Source organism: Capra hircus, assembly GCF_001704415.2.
Source record: "Capra hircus breed San Clemente chromosome X unlocalized genomic scaffold, ASM170441v1, whole genome shotgun sequence".
Lineage (NCBI taxonomy): Eukaryota > Metazoa > Chordata > Mammalia > Artiodactyla > Bovidae > Capra > Capra hircus.
The window spans coordinates 36,774,275-36,791,202 of record NW_017189517.1 but is presented as its reverse complement, the minus strand read 5'-3'; the positions used below and the strand labels follow the sequence as shown (position 1 = coordinate 36,791,202).

The 16,928-nt window shown below is 41.7% G+C and overlaps 1 protein-coding gene across 2 annotated transcripts in view; it reads left to right on the top strand.

Moving 5' to 3' along the window:
* Window positions 1-16,928, top strand: part of RNF128 (ring finger protein 128, E3 ubiquitin protein ligase) — a 98,195-nt gene that overhangs the window by 25,183 nt on the left and 56,084 nt on the right. The window contains exon 1 of one of the 2 annotated variants that reach the window (XM_013976196.2): window positions 9,612-10,349. The exons of the other annotated variant lie outside the window; for it this stretch is intronic. Coding sequence (XP_013831650.2) covers window positions 9,857-10,349 — 493 coding nt within the window. The 5' untranslated portion in view covers window positions 9,612-9,856. Of the gene's footprint in view, window positions 1-9,611; window positions 10,350-16,928 lie in introns of those variants that run through there. 2 annotated transcript variants of the gene reach the window in all.

The window sequence follows — 16,928 nt, the reverse complement described above, 5'->3', positions numbered from 1 at the left end:
TGCCAATGCAGGAGATGCAGAAGACACCAGTTCGATCCCTGAGTCTGGAAGATTCCTTGAAGAAGGAAATGGCAACCCACTCCTGTATTCTTGCATGGAGAATCCCATGGAAAGAGAAGCCTGGCCGGCTACAGTCCATGGGGTTGCAAAGAGTCAGACACGACTGAAGCGACTTACCATGCACACACTACCCTTAAGCAATTGTCTATTCCATCTATCTTGGAACTCGAAAATCTCTGCTGAAAATACCATATGTGCGGCAGAGTTGAAGGCACTGATCTGAGATAGCCTGGTTCCTGGAATGTACGTGCTGAAAAGTGTTCATCCTGTCCTGAATCCAAACAAACAGAAGGTCCTAAAACCAGCAGGATGTTGGGCCCGAAACACCTTGTAAAACCCAAACATGCTCTCATCGGGTCTGTAAACAAACATCTCAACCATCGCCACCTCAGCAAAACTAAGATGTTTAATGAACTGGTGGGATTATTAACATAAACTTGATGAACCTCTTCAAACAAATAGGAGTTCAGGCTTTCAGTGTCTACTTGCTCCCTCTTTTTCCCCCACCACACAAAAACCAAACATTGCTAAGCCACTTCATTGCCTCTGCTAAAAGGCTTTCTGTGGTATCAGAGCTGACAACATCCAGAATATTAAGCAGTCATGGGTCTCTGCATCCAAACTACTTTGCTCTAAAGAACATGAAGGATACTGATCCGATCTGCCCCCAGAGTTACACAGACACAGTTTAGAAAAGAGTGTATCCACTCTCTGCTAACTAGAAGATTGGCAGCTAGGGGAGAATTTATTTTATGGATTCCTGGATGTGCTGTGGTTCAGTGGATCTGGGCATTTTTTCCTTGTGATGGTTCTGTTAGTACTTTTCGTCATTAAAGTTCCTATACTTTATATGGCATGATTTGTGATAAAGTCAAACCAAAGTAAGTTTTGTAGTCATAAAATCCCCTTTTGTTGAAGATGTGCCTGTCTCTTGCCTGTTTCCTGTGACCAACACAGTTGTGACATTTATCTAATTCTGGTGTGACTAAACTTAATTACTGTGTGAATCATGAGTGGGAGACCAGCTAATTTCAGTTGTCTCAACTGTGTGTTAGTACCAGATCGTTATTGCCAGATGCTTGTTTACTCCCAGTTTTTGATTGATTTTGAGCTCTGGCCAGCAGCAGCTAATCCTAATGCATATTGTTGGCAGCTGTGAATTTTTGACTTTGCCCCTTGGAATACAAAGGCCACCTTTGCGCACACTTTAGTTTCTAAACAGTAAACCTTGGCCTCACAGGTGATTGTGCTTATGCACTGCACTATAACTATGTTTATTCTTAAATTGCTTTTCAGAAGCTTCAGTTTTACTATGAATTACCGAATCAGGCTCCTATTGAAAAGGAATTCCATTCTGTCTGTAGGTTAAAAAAAATACTGCCCATGTACATTTTGAAGAACTTAACCCCTCCCTAATTTAGTAAACTGATCTTCTCCAGGCCTGCCAGGCCCACTCCCTTCTCCAGCAGTTCTATCATTTGCCCTAGGCAGTGACAAAATCTTAGATAATTTATTTTAGCTACACTAGCTGATCTGGTAGGCTTTAATCTCAAGGAACACTAAGTGGTTCAGAATATATCGACACAATTTTTTCATTATTATTATCCCTATTTTGTAGCTGAGAAAGAAGAAACAGAAACTTCCTCGGTGTCACATAACCAGTCCACAACAAAGTTAAAAATAACAACAGGATCTAGTCTACTGAGTAGCACAAACAGATTGGAAATAAACCTCAGATATGTGGCCATATCCGTAGGGCTGCGGCTGCTGCTAAGTCACTTCAGTCGTGTCCGACTCTGTGTGACCCTACAGACGGCAGCCCACCAGGCTCCGCCATCCCTGGGATTCTCCAGGCAAGAACACTGGAGTGGGTTGCCATTTCCTTCTCTAATGCATGAAAGTGAAAAGTGAAAGGGAATTCGCTCAGTCGTGTCTGACTCTTCGTGACCCCATGGACTGCAGCCCACCAGGGTCCTTCATCCATGGGATTTGCTAGGCAAGAGTAGTGGAGTGGGGTGCCATCGCCTTCTCTGATCTGTAGGGCACGATTCATTAAAAACATTTTCCCCAAGCAGTTGTTTTTCTTTCTTTTAATATACAGAAATCTCTTGTGTTCACAGATTTAATTCTTTGAAAGTCATCTTACTAGAAACCTAAAAAGAGAGAGTTAGAGAGAAAAGATTGCATGAGAACAGATTAATTTCCCAAGTATTTGGTTGAACAAAAATTTCTTTCAGGTTTTTCTGTAAGATTTTATGGAAAAACCCAACAAATTTTTTGGCCAACCCGATAACATTGTCCTGATACTGCAGGTGAGGGTAAAAATCACTCACATCCATCATTCCCTCCAAGCACCTCCCTTGCCCAACTTTCCCCTTGGAACCATTGCTGACCCCATGCCTTGGGCTCTTCCCTACTCATATCCCTTTTTAGCGATCTGGGATCCCCACAGTCATCCCCCCAAACTCAAGATAGCTAACTTGATTCCCCTTCCCCATAGCAGTCAACTTGTCACAATTCACTTCCAATTTTCTTCACTGTCCTTATCAGTATGATTCCTTTCTGTACTAGTTTGCATCAGTGAACAGAAAACACCCTTTCCACACATAACACGTGTTCAAGCACTCCTCTCCACACAAGCACAGGGGCCAGTGTGTACAACTCGATGTAGACATTTATAAAGGATGATGAAGCACTTGACTAAATGGACTTTCATTATCTCTGTTATCTAGGATTTTTAGGGCTGCTCAGCAAGAAATCAGTGCACTCTGGTGAAGGGGTTCTTAGTAGGTTGAATGTGTTACTGGATCTGACTGAAAAACAACAAATCTTTCCCCCTTGTAGTAATACCCTCATTATGTATGTGGAGAAGTACAGCCAAGTGAACATGGCATAGAATTTGGAGTCAAATATAACTCCCATGTGAATTCCAACTCTGCCACTTATTAGCTGTGTGACCTTCAGCAAGAAACTTCACTTTTCTGAGCCTCATTTTGCTCATCTGAAAATAACAGGATTTTATTACTTGTTGTAAGAATCAAATGATATAATTAATACATGTAAAGTGTCTGGCATATAGTAAGTTCTCAATAAATATGTTTCCTTCCTACTCCTACTTTGGTAGGTAGTTTATGGAATGAAAAGTTGTACAAGAAGAGTGTAGTTTTGTTCTAAGACATGGAGTCAAATTCCAATTTGACCATTAGGTTATTCCCTAATGGGTGACCTCAGCAAGTTACTTAACCTGAGCACACATTTCTCCTCTGGTAAGATGTAGCATATAATACTTAACACATGGGTATAACGTGTCTGGCTCCTGGCAGGTTCTCAATGGTAGCTATTACTGTTACAGGCATGAGAAGACTGTTCTTAGATTCAGATATAGCACACCTACTTGTTGTAAAGCCCCTCTCTGAAATTCTGTCTTTTCTTTGAGTGCATGAAATCTTTGTTTAAAAAAATATCCGTTGTTTTCTAATGGTTGGATACCCACTTGAGCTGACTGAAGTTTACCTGTACTTGCAGGTCATGGGACATAATTTGAAAGTATGCCATGGCACCACATTTGGGGGTTAGGGTTCTGTTTCATTTGGCTGTTTGCTCTCTCCGCACTGCCATCTTCTTCTTGCTATCATGACCCCATGGACTGCAGCCCACCAGGGTCCTCCATCCATGGGATTTGCTAGGCAAGAGTACTGGAGTGGGGTGCCATCGCCTTCTCTGATCTGTAACTGCCTCAAGTGGAAATTTGTTGCCATATATTCTCTGCACCTATATTATCAAGCTGTTTGGCTACAGCATGGATTTCATGCCAGGTCACCAGTTGTCCAAGATGGTACTCTGCCACTTATTTAATGGTAAGAAGCCAGATGTGGTATCTCATTTCCTGGAGATATGTTAAAGGGCTGAACGCTCTTGTCCATCTCTGCACCACCACAGAAACTCCGTGAGACCGGAAACTTAATCAGCTGCTGTGGTACCCTGCTGTTGCTTCTGCAGTATGCCGCTCCGTTTACCAGTTCATCATTAGACAGGCACTGCTCAGGGTGGCTTTCAGTTCAGTGTTGCTGATATAGATATTTGGCAAGGCTAGCCTTTGTGGTAGGATTTGAAGAGCTGAAAAAGACTCCTGGCCCAAATATATCTCTGTCACTGGTCACAGTGACTGAAATGCATGCAAGAAACTTTTCACATGAACTTTCCTCCTTGGGTGTAAGGTAGTGTTAGAATGCAAATACCACTCTCGAGAGGAAAGATACTGGGTCATTATTGGGTAGTAATACTTAAAGTCAGAAGTACATTGAAATCCTGACTCTATTACTAGCTATATGAGTTTATGGAGTCGCTAATCCTCTCTGCGAAGAGTTGACTCATTGGAAAAGACTCTGATGCTGGAAGGGATTGGGGGCAGTAGGAAAAGGGGACTACAGAAGATGAGATGGCTGGATGGCATCACCGACTCGATGGACGTGAGTCTGAGTGAACTCCGGGAGTTGGTGATGGACAGGGAGGCCTGGCGTGCTGCGATTCATGGGGTTGCAAAGAGTCAGACACGACTGAGCGACTGAAATGAACTGAACTGAATCCTCTCTGAAACAGTTTTTTTTTTTTTTTCTGAAAATAAGGATAATTGCAGACTTCCCTGGTGGTCCAGTGGTTAAAACTCTGCTTTCCAAGGCAGGGGGTTGGGTTCTATCCCTGGTGGGGGAACTAAGATCCCACATGCCAAAGGTGCAGCAAAAAAAAAATTTTTTTTAATGAAAATAAGGATAATAATGGAGGGTTGTGAGAATTTAATGAGATAATGCATGTAAAGAGCATAGTAAATGCTCAACGAACAGTAGCTCTTATTAGCCTTGGAGACAGTAGGACCCGGAAGGAATACATCTAGAACTGGTAAACTCAGTTTGAGAGCCAGGAAAAGTTGAAGTCTGGTACAGGGAAACTGCTCATAGCAAAGACCCTGGTGGAGTGCTGATAATACAGCTAGGGAAGAACATGGAAACTCTGGGGAGCTGGGGTAGGAAGAATTGGATGGGAGGAAGAGGAAAGACTGAAGCAAAATTACAGTACATCTCTAGGAACTTTCAGGATGCAGTGCTCTGGGAGGTAGTAAGCTCTGACACTGGGAGTGTTCAAGCAGAGGCTGGGTGCTGGCTATCTGTCAGAAATACTCTAGTCTACCCCAGAGTAGACTACAAATCACCTGGGAATTTTGTTTAAATGCAGATTCTGATTCAGCAGATCTGGGTGGAACCTGAGAGTCTTCACTTCTCAGGAGCTCCCTGACGATACTGATATTCCCGATCAACAGATCTCACTCTTAGTAGCAAAGGCTCTGTTGCAGTTTGAAGAGAAATCATAGTGAGACAGAGGGATTTGGTTAGGGAAAGCCAGAGAGTTACCCAGTCAAGGCTCCATAAAATGGGAGCACTCTAATGCAGTCAGGATCTACAGTCTGGTCCTTAGCTTCAAAAGCTTTGCAATATGATTGGTAGTATAACCAGAGCCTGGGCTCCTGGGGACTGACTCATGCTTAACCAGATTCACAAGAGACCCATATGCAAGTCAGAATGCCAACTGATTAATTTCTAATGAGAAGTATAATTTCCAAGAGGAACAGATACTAGTGTTTTCTGATCAGTGCATTATCGCCCAGCAGGCATATTTACATGAGGAGCTAAATGATAATAAGAAGGTTGCTTGGTGAGGGTGGACTCATAGCAAGGGGAGTTCATAGGATGATTTTAACAGTTCATGTCATCAGTCTATGATAGTCTGATACCTCCATCTCCACCACTGGGCTAGAATGGTCTAGGGTGAGGGTGTTAGCCTCAATACTAAGTCTGTTTTACCCTCATACAATTCGCATGATATGTGTAAGCCTAGGTCTGATAATATCATTCATTTGATCCACTTCAATATAAATTTACAATCTAAACTCATCATTATGAAAAGTTTAAAATATAGAGGAAAGGTGAAAAAATATTATAGCAAGCACCTATATACCCACCAAGTAGATTCAACAATTATTATCATTTTGCCATATTTACTTTATGTCTCTGTGTGCACACATGTGCATTGAGCCTACACTGTTTAACATAGATTGCTGAACTCTTCATGCTCCGGCACAACCCACTTGACCTGCTCCACTCCTCCTGGCTCCCCCTTTGCTCCCCAGACATACCTAACTATTGAATGGGAGTTCCTGAATGTTCCCTGCTATTTATTATCTATTGCCTATGTCTGAATATCCTTATTTTCTTTTTCCTTGATTAATTCTATTTGTTCATAAAGACAGCTATGTCCATATTGCATCCTATACTCTTCTCAGTGATAACATGTATTACACTATGCTGTTATTTGCTTGCCTCTCTTCGTGGCTCACATGGTAAAGAATCTACCTGCAATGTGGGAGACCCGGGTTCAATCCCTGGGTAGGGAAGATCCCCTGGAGAAGGAAATGGCAACCCACTCCAGTATTCTTGCCTGGAGAATCCCATGGACAGAGGATCCTGTTAGGTTATAGTCCATGGGGTCGCAAAGAGTCGGATGCAACTGACTAACACTTTGACTTTCTTACTAAACTATGAACTCCTTGAGGGCAGGGAATGTTTCATTTGTCCCTGTATACCTGTACCTCTCAAGTGTCTTGTGCTTAGTAGGTGTTCAGTAATTAGAAAATTCAACTGCCAGCTGGACAGTTCTACCTAGTTATATCATGGGTACCTTGAATTCAACATGTCTAAACTGAAATAATTTCTCTTCCTACCAACTCTACATATTTAAAACCCTCCTCCTAATTAAATGACATTCAGTCTTCCAAGTCAAAAACCTCAGAGCAGTCCCTAACTCTTCCCTCTCATTCATCCTCCAAACAAGCCTTATTGATTCTATCTCCAAAATACACTATAATCTGTCCATTTCTCTTTATGTCCACTACCTATTTAGTCTGGGCCACCTTCATTTCTCACCTGGAGAGCACTGGGTTCCCTGCAGACAGAGGATTCCCTGCAGGAGACTCTTGTCTCCTCCAAATTTTTATTCACAGAAAAGCCATAATGATCACTAAAATTCAGATCTGATTTTATTACTCCCTGCTTAAACCCTGATTATATTACTCCTTGCTTTTGGATCAAGTTCAAACTCGTTAACTTTACCCAAAGGACTCTCAAGAACTGACCCGTTTGAACCTCTGTAACTTTATCTCTTGTACTCTGGCTTCCAAACACTTGGTGTTTATAGTGTTTATAGAATGTGTAGTACTTGTTGTTTCTCAACATTTTCAGTTTCATGCGTCAATGCCTTTTCTTGTATTGTTCTCTGTCTAGAAAGGCTGACACTTTCAAAATCAGCACAATTGTAACCTCCTCTGGGAAGCTTTTTCTTAACTTCCCAGTCTGAGTTAGTTCCTCTTCTCTAACACCCACTACTGCCCTACACCTACCTCTAGCATATCTCTTACACTATATACATCCAGCTCTGTATACATAGTACAATGATCAGTCTGCTTATTTGTGTCATCAAAAATAATTTATGAGCTTTCTGAGAGCAGAGTTAATGTCTAATTTTTGTTATCCCAATGCTTAGCCCATGATTGACATATAGGAGATTGCAGTAAATATTTAAGAAAAGACAGAATGAATATTAATAAATGTCTCTCCAAACTTCATTATTGTAAACACCTCATAAAAGATCTCTTTTCTTTTGAACACATTGTTTCCTCAAAGTACCATAGAGTTGTTTGTCACGCAAGTAATATTGATTGAATGTTGAGTGCCCTTTACCAGCAATTTCAGACAATTTCTGGAATCATACCATTTCTTTAGATGGCAGATGCTATCCTTTTATTTTACTCTAGGTAATTTTTATCTAAGAGAGTAACATAATCAGTAGTTGGGGGTGCCATAATATTGGTCCCATATACTTCCCTTGACCTCTAAAGTCTCTTTCAACACCTACAGTTCATGGTTCACAAAATTGCCCGTTTATTTGGATTCTAGGTGCTGTTTAGTTATGGTATTAATTTTACTCTAGGTTTCTCTCAAACCATAAGGGTACCAAGTGCAGAATTGTCCCATGCTTAATCTTTGCGAATAATATTGATTAAGTAAACGTTGGGCCATGGGTGTGAAATGATTGATTAGGAACCTAACAAATGCTGGGCTGGATAAAGTAAATTATATTTATTTGAACTGAAAAAATTGTTAAAACTAAACATTCTGAACATTACTTTCTCTGATTATTACCTCAAAGTAACAACCTTGGTATTCTTTAAAAAGTATTGGGTCCCTGACTGTTTCATAATAATAGTATTTAACAGATATAATTTTTATATTCTGCTAGTGAAGTGAAAGCCTCTCAGTCCTGTCTGACTCTTTGCGACCCCATGGACTATACAGTACATGGCACTCTCCAGGCCAGAATACTGGAGTGGGTAGCCTTTCTCTTCTCCAGGGGATCTTCCCAACCCAGGGATCCAACCCAGGTCTCCCACATTGCAGGCAGATTCTTTACCAGCTGAGCTACAAGGGAAGCCCTATACTCTGCTAAGCACTGTTCTAAGGGCTTTATGTGTATGAACTCATTTGATCTGGACAAGTCTATGAGGTAGGTACTATTATCACCCCCATTTTATAGATGAGGAGGAAACTGAGGCACGGAGAAGTAATTTTGCCAAGGTTGACGGTTATCCATGTGTCAGACACCAGAAGTATTAATTCAGTTTAATCCATGCTTATTTATTGAGCACATACTAAATTAATAACTAACAGGGTAAACGAAAATTGTATACTTAAAATAAGGAGAAATCTTAACGCCAAAGTTCCATGAACGAATTGTCAAGGTGAATCAGGATCATTTTTGTTAGTGGGCAATGGAGAATGATTGTGTAGATAAGGTCATGAATTGGCGGAGACATATCTGGTTGGGTAAATCTGGTTTGGGGAAGATGGAAGAGGTTTAGTTTCAAGGAGTATGAAAACAGTCAATCCTTTTTTGAGAGCTAAGATTAGCTTTAGAAGGGGCATCTAATGCAGTAGATTTAGGATGAGGTAAAGGTGAAAGAAAATACACAGGTATGACGCTTGTTTAGAGCAGGAAAGGAAAAATTTTTTAAAAAATAAGATAATGGGTTCTTCCTGCCCCTCCTCCCCTTAGAAGATTAGTAAATAGCCTGCCTAGGTACCACCCACCTACCCAAATTCTCTGGACTGCAACTCAGACCCTTCAGATCTGGGCTTTTTAGAAGTGCTTTTCGCATTCTGGCACCTTAAGCCTGAACAGCCTTGTGGGCAAACGTTACGAGGGAAAAAATACATTCTTGCAGTTCAAAATGGACTCGAATCCTACCAGCGAGCGTTTCTGTTCGCGCTGATTCCACAGTTCCTCACCTGTCCGTTTTTCATACTACGACTCGACACACCTGACCACACAGCTTCCGATCTTAGTCTAAAGCCTTCCCTTCCTGCTACCCTTTTAAGAGGCGGTCCCGCAGTGTCCTTCCCTCCCTCCCAGCCACCTCTACCCCCGGTCGGCGGGGCGGAGCTTCGCGCTAAAACCCCGGAGCCCGACGCGGCCCCGGCAGTCGCGGAGAGGAGTCGAGCCACAAAGGGCTTCCTCTGCGGCAACATCTCCGGCGCGCTACGTGCCCGCCGGCTCTGACCCAGCCCGCCGCGCGCGCCAGTCTCTCCCCGTCCTCTCCCTACCTGGCGCTCACCTGGCCCAGGCCGGGGTCCCGCCGAGAGTCGGGAAGGCGCGTGCCAGGGGCCCTAGGGAACCTCAGAGCGCGCATACCATGGGGCCGCTGCCGGGGGCCGGGGTCTTCTGCCGCGGTGGTTGTGGCTTTTCCCGATTGCTGGCCTGGTGCTTCCTGCTGGTTCTGAGTCCGCAAACCCCCGGCTCCAGGGGAGCCGAAGCCGTGTGGACCGCGTACCTCAACGTGTCCTGGCGGGTTCCGCACACCGGAGTGAACCGCACCGTGTGGGAGCTGAGCGAGGAGGGCGTGTACGGCCAGGATTCGCCGCTCGAGCCCGTGGCTGGGGTCCTGGTACCGCCCGACGGGCCGGGGGCGCTCAATGCCTGTAACCCGCACACGAATTTCACGGTGCCCACGGTCCCGGGGGACTGGGGCAGCAGCGTGCAAGTGTCTTGGTTGGCCCTCATCCAGCGCGGTGGGGGTTGCACCTTCGCAGACAAAATCCATCTGGCTTACGAGAGAGGGGCGTCTGGAGCCGTCATCTTTAACTTCCCGGGGACCCGCAATGAGGTCATCCCCATGTCTCACCCGGGTGAGTGCAGCTATCCAATTGCGCCCCAACAAACCCCTGCCGAGGCCATTTTTTCCATATTTCTCTCAGGGTATTCCTCCCCCTATCCCCTTGCTCCGAAGGAAAACGAGTGTCCTTTCTGTCCCCATCGAGTGAGGCAGGGTCCTCTCTTCCCCAAGCTGCACCCTGCGTGGGGGGTTGGGCGGGAAAATCCTTCAGAATTTGCCTCTGGTGGAAAAGGGTAAAAACCAACGGATTGCGGGGGCTGGCAACTCGAGAACTGTTGGGGTTCTTTGCGTCGTCTTTTCCTGCTGTTTGTGAGGGTGCTTGCATGGGGTGGGCATTGGTGGTGGGCACTGGGTTTGATATGACTGGGAGGCAGCCTAACCGAGAAGCCCATCTGGAAAATCTCTTCCTCAACCTTGTCCTGATTCACAGCCTCAGGCCCGCCGCAGAATTTTTTCCCTCCGCTCTCCCTGTTTTCTCTGCGTGTTTCCTCGAATCAGGTACAAGATTGTGTTACTGTGCCCTGTTAACCTCATTCCAGTTTTGTTGGAAACTATGTTCAGCCCTTGGATCCTTCTCTGCCCCTGGGTCTCAGGTCCCAAGTGACTGTTGGCATCGCTGCTTTCCTTGGCCTCTGGGGAAAAAAAAAATCTGATTTAGTTTATTGAGTGACAAAACAGGTGCCATTAGTGTTACTTAAAAGGGAGAGGTTTATGCACGAGGCTAGCAAGGACCTAGACTTTGGAAAATGTAATCCAGGTAGATCTTACATTTGTGCAGATGAGGTGGGTTACTCTTTTTCCCTTTTCAGTTATCCTTCCAGAAACCTTCTCCCTATTGAGGTATTCATACCATGTGTACATAGTGATCCTAGGCCCCAAAAGACAAAGAAAAAAATGTGGGGGGATAAAAAGGCAGAGACACATACTGGCAGTATATCATAGTTGTTGAGAGCTGGGCCTCAAGTCAGATGTTGGTTAAATTCTCACTCCATTGCTTGCTAGTCCTGTGACCTTGAGCAACTTATTTGAAGTCTAGCCTGGGTTCCCTCCTCAATCAAATGGAAAAGAACTAAGAATGAACCACTCCCACAGGTTTGCCAGGAGGATGAAGTGATTATCCTTTTAGGAGTCACTGGAGAGATGAATCTGCTTGTTTAGCTGCTGTAGGTTTTGTGTTTTTCCTAAAACAGTGTGTCTGGCCCTGCCTAGAGAGCACTTGTAGAGTGGTTGGGTGGTATAATGGAAAGGGTACTGAACTGGAACTCAGGAGATTTGAGCTCATTTTAGTCCCTTCTGTGCCTGTACCAGCTTTGTGACCTTGTACAGGTTACTCACTTAGTCAAATGATAGTACAGAGGTAGGAGGGGGAGGCCAAGTTGCAGATTGTGCAGAGACAAAAATGAACCAAATAAACCCCCTTCCAGCTCTAAAATGCTGTGATTCTTAGATTTTATATTGAGTAAAGATAGCCGCAACTCTGTCTCTTTTGGTTGATAATTCATTGATTAGAATGAAAAGACTTTTTAAAGGCTGATAGAAAGGAAGAATAAGGACTCATAAATTTTAAAGTCCTTCCATTTCAATTGGCTACTTACATGCAAGGTTTTGACTTTGCCTCCTCTAAATGAGATTCGTTTGCACGGATGATTTGGAATTGAAAAGTACTCTTTAATTAGAGAGTTCTGGTTTAGACTGCTTTCATCCTACTTCTGTTTAAGGATATACGCTTATATTTATCTGATAGTTTTAGGGGACAATAAAATTAATTTTTTTGCATTCCTACTATGTTCCAGGCACTCTGCATACATCTTACTTATACTTTGTGGAGAGATAGTATGGTGTACTAGGAAAAGCACAGGCATTGTAGTCAAGAATGAGAATCAAATTCTGAATTTACCACATAATAGCTTTGTGTCCTTGGTCAGATTTTTTAACTTTACTGAGTCTCAGTTTTCCCATCTATAAGACGGAGATATTTACATTGCTGTGATCATTAAGGATACTGTATGTAAACTACCTAGCAGATAATAAATACTTAGTTAAAAGTTAGTTATTATAATAGGCTAATGCTAACAAGATGCAAAAAAATTAATGAGCAAACATAGACGTACACAACTGTCAGGGTAAAGACAAATACACTGGGAATCTAAGCATGGCTCTTTTGTTTCAGAATACTACATAGAAATAAAGCCCTAAATAGCGATCACTTAATTAAAACTCAGAAGAGTGTTTTGACACTTTAAAAAATGAATTATTATCTGAGATGTAGCAATGAATTATTATCTGACTGTAACAATGTTATACTTAGGTTAACTAGCTGAAAGAGCTAGCTAGTTACTTGAGAAATGGAATCACATTTCTCCCTTTAACTCCGGAGAAACTACTTTTCAACACAGGGGGAAATCACTTTGCATTTCATCCATGTATGTTGTTAAATATTTTGTTTGCAAAGTGCTGTGTTGTTTGCTTTGCTCATTCCTGAGAGTAATCCCAGGTTTCGTTGTAATCTCTGATCAAAAAACGATTTCTCTTGGATCCTAGTGGCAAAGAGGTAAGACTGAAGTTTAAGTGTTGATTAACTTAATATATATTGCCATGAATTCTACAAGGGCCGCCGAATGTGGAAAAGTCATTGCTGTGGACTTTGTTTTACAAAACCTTTCTCCACCCCCTCTCACAGGGGTCTGTGCTTGAATCGTCCTTCACTGGAATTAGTGCTGATCATCCACACTCCTACCTATCACAGTTCTGTGACCATGAATATCCATTTGTTTCAAGTAATAGAGCTAACTGGTTTAGAGCAGTAGCTTTAAAACTTCTGTATATTGGAGAGAAACTCCACTATCTAACAGCAACCAATTAGAAATTCAGGCTGTTTTTATGGATAACAAATTTTCCCAAAGGGTAGCTATAGCCTTGCAGCAACCTAGCAGTTTATTTCTGTATACTATCTTCCAGAAAATCTTTATTCTTTCAGATAAAAAATTATAAATGATAGATTTCTATTAACAGCTGATCCTGCAATCTCTGGATATTTTTCATTCAAATTGATCCAGAAACGGGGAAGAAAGTTCAGAGAAAATGTTGGTTTCACAGTTAAATCACTATTCGTGTCTTATTTAAATAAGAAAATCAGATAAGAAGCGGCCAAAACTTAGAGTAAGCACTAAAGCCGTCTAAAATGCAGGGTTGTCACGATGAGACACGTTGCGCATGCTCTCGTTATTGCACAACTAACTAGACTGCTTTCCCAAGCAGATGAGCCTGAGCCTTGCATGCTTTCTAATTGAACACAGCCCACGGGTTGAAGTGGTGTCAGTACTTCCTTGTATAGTTTTCCTGAGTCAACATGTGCAGGCATGAGTTTATTGAAAGACCTGTGCAAAGCTTCCACCTTCATAATCCATGACGTGCTCACCAGAACTTGAAACATATCAAAAGGATGGCAGGAGAAGCATTATTCCTGAGGGCTGTAAAAAAGTGAATGAACCAAGCCATTTAAGTTAATGAATGATTTGGTGGTCTCCCTTGGAATAGAGTTTGCTATATAAAACAGTTGCTCGTTGTATACATTGTTGAAAGACTTCTTAGAGCATATTAAGAAGATGACCTTTGCCACTTTTTCTTTATTTATTTTTTATTTTTTGGCTGCTCAGTGCAGCATGTGGGATCTTAGTTCCTCAACCAGGGATAGAACCTGTGCCCCCTCCAGTGGGAGTCAGGAGTCTTAACTGCTGGACTGCCAAGGAAGTCCCCAGGTTTTTTTTCTTTAATTGAAATATACTTGTGTGTTGATTTACAGTGTTGTGTTAATTTCAGGTGTATAGCACAGTGATTCAGATGTGCACACACACACACACACACACACACATATATATTCTTATTCAGATTCTTTTCCCTTTTGTGCCATGCTTAGTTGCTTTAGTCATGTCTGACTCTTTGTGACCCCATGGACCATAGCCCGCCAAGGCTTCTCGGTTGGTGGGATTTTTCCGGCAAGAATGCTGGAGTGGATTGCTATGCCCTCCTCCAGGAGATCTTCCCGACCCAGTGATCAAATCCACGTCTCCTGCATTACAGGTGGATTATTTGCCTGCTGAGCCATCGGGAAGGCCCAATTCCCTTGTAGGTTATAATAAAATATTGAGCATAGTTCCCTGTGCTATACAGTAGGTCCTTGTTATTTTATATAAAGTACTATGTATATGTAAATCCCAAACTCCCTCCCCGTGCCACTTACTATTTTTAAAATCTTAGGCCAGTATTTTACTTCTCTATGTCTTAGTTTTCTCCTATGTAAGATGGACATAATAAAAAACTTGCCTGATAAGGTTAATGGAATTAAATGATATAATACAGATAAAGTGTTTAACACAAAGCCTGACATTTAGGAAGCAACTATAATTTTTCTTAGGATAGGATAGTAGTTTAGAAATACATTTGGAGTTAGGATAGGGATAGTTAAATGTATTTTAGAAAATGAAAATTGATTTGTATGTTTGTGGTATATAATTTGAAAATGAATAGCCATGAGTACTCCAAGGTCCATATTATCTGATATCTAACTGTAACTCTTTAGGAATAAGTTGAGTAAACTAAATGCTTTACAAGAAAATAATCTTTTGGCCTGCATATGTTTGTCATTCTTCTCTCAAATAACTGCTTGTCCCTTGAGTAACCAATCTCTTTTCCATTCACAAGGACTTTGGAATAGGATTTTCCACTGGTTTATTACCACTCAGTTCCTTCTCAACCATTTGACATTTAGTTTCTATTCTGTTTTGAGTTTTGCTGTTGTTGTTTGTTTTTTAATATTTATTTTTTACCCCCTAGTAAGTTGACATCAAAAAGAACCTCTTTAGGCTCAAAAAGAAGTTGAGAAGAAATTGGGTGGTGATGATTTACCAAGGTAAAATACCATTCCAAAATCTATTCTCACGTTCATCCTTTTTGATCTCTCTGCAGAACTCTATTTGATATTGTTGACTGCTCCTTCTTTGAAACTCCTTCCCAAGCAGTCTCTTGCTTCTCTTTCGTTTCATTTCTGTTATTTTATTAACACATTCATCTCACACCTTTTCTCCCTTGCATTCACATCCAGGCCCCCAACACTATCCCTCTAATAAGTATCTGCCACGTCCAGTTGATTTAAACTTTTCCTTCTCGCATATGTTCCCTTCTCCCTCACAGTTGTTATTACACTGCTTACAGTTCCAAATGTCTTCTAGTGGAAACAAATGCTTAGCCTCCTAATTGGTCTCCCTGCCTTCAGTCACTTCTTCCTTTCAGTTCTTCTTCCATGTGGCCACTGGAACATAGCTCTGGACACATATATGCCATTACTCAAGATCCCATTACTTATAATTTTTAGATTATGTTTCTCAGCATGGCATATACACTCTTAATAATCTAGTCCCAACCTATTTTTGAAGCTTTATGTACCTCTTGTCTCATATTGATCCTGAAACATATTCTCTACCCTTTCCCATTATCATTCCTTTGCTCATACTTCTGCTTTTGCCTATGTACCCTTTTCTTCCCAGCTCTGTTGATCAGAAACTTACCCATCCTTCAAAACCCAACACAGATGCCTCCTCACCGTTGAAGGTTTTCATAATTCCTTCTTTTCCTCTTCTCACCACAACCCCCACAACCAAAAACAAAATAATCTCTCATCTCCCATAGAATTCCATCCATTATAAATACTTTCTGCATTTTGCTGGTAGTTTTTGTTCATGTATTTTCTCTTCCTACTGTATTGTAATCATTTTAATGTTTTATTAATTTCATATTCCCCATAGGAACCTTTATTAACTTCCCTGTTGGCTCAGTGGTAAACAATCTGCCTGCCAATGCAGGAGATGCAGATTCCATCCCTGGGTTGGGAAGATCTCCCTGGGGGAGGAAATGGCAACCCACTCCAGTATTCTTGCCTGGAAGATCCTGCGGACAGAAGAGCCTGGCAAGTGTACATGGGATAGTAAAAGAGTGGGACTTGACTTAGTGGCTAAACAACAACAATTTAGAAACCTTTTTACTGTATGTGCTCTGCAAATACTTGTTGAGTGGCCTTAAATACATAAGAATGACAAAGGATCATAAGGTTCCCTAGAAAACTATCTATAAAAAGGGATTGAAAACTCAATTCACTGAACATTTATCAAGGGTCTACTGTATGCTAAGTACTGAGTTTCCTGCCTCAATATACAAAAAAAGGAGAAATAAGATTATATAAATACTTTAAGATTGCAAGCACCCTAACTTATATGGTGGTCATCATCATGTGCTAGTTTATGGTTTTTAAATAGTAATATGACCTAGATAACAAAGAAATAATGACAGTAAGTATTTCTGTTGAACCTTCCCTTTTCTATTTTTTTAATATTAAAAAAATTTGATTTATACCGTTCAATTTATGTCTCCAACTTAAATGCTTCCATTGAACATGTTGGTGAATGTTGAATTCCATAATATAAAAATTCCATAATATAAAAATCAATATAGCTTGATTGATGAATTGTTTTTCTCCTAGTCCATGGAAGATGTGTGTTGTCTCATCTAGAATGCATTTAGTCTCTATTCTTAGGCTTCA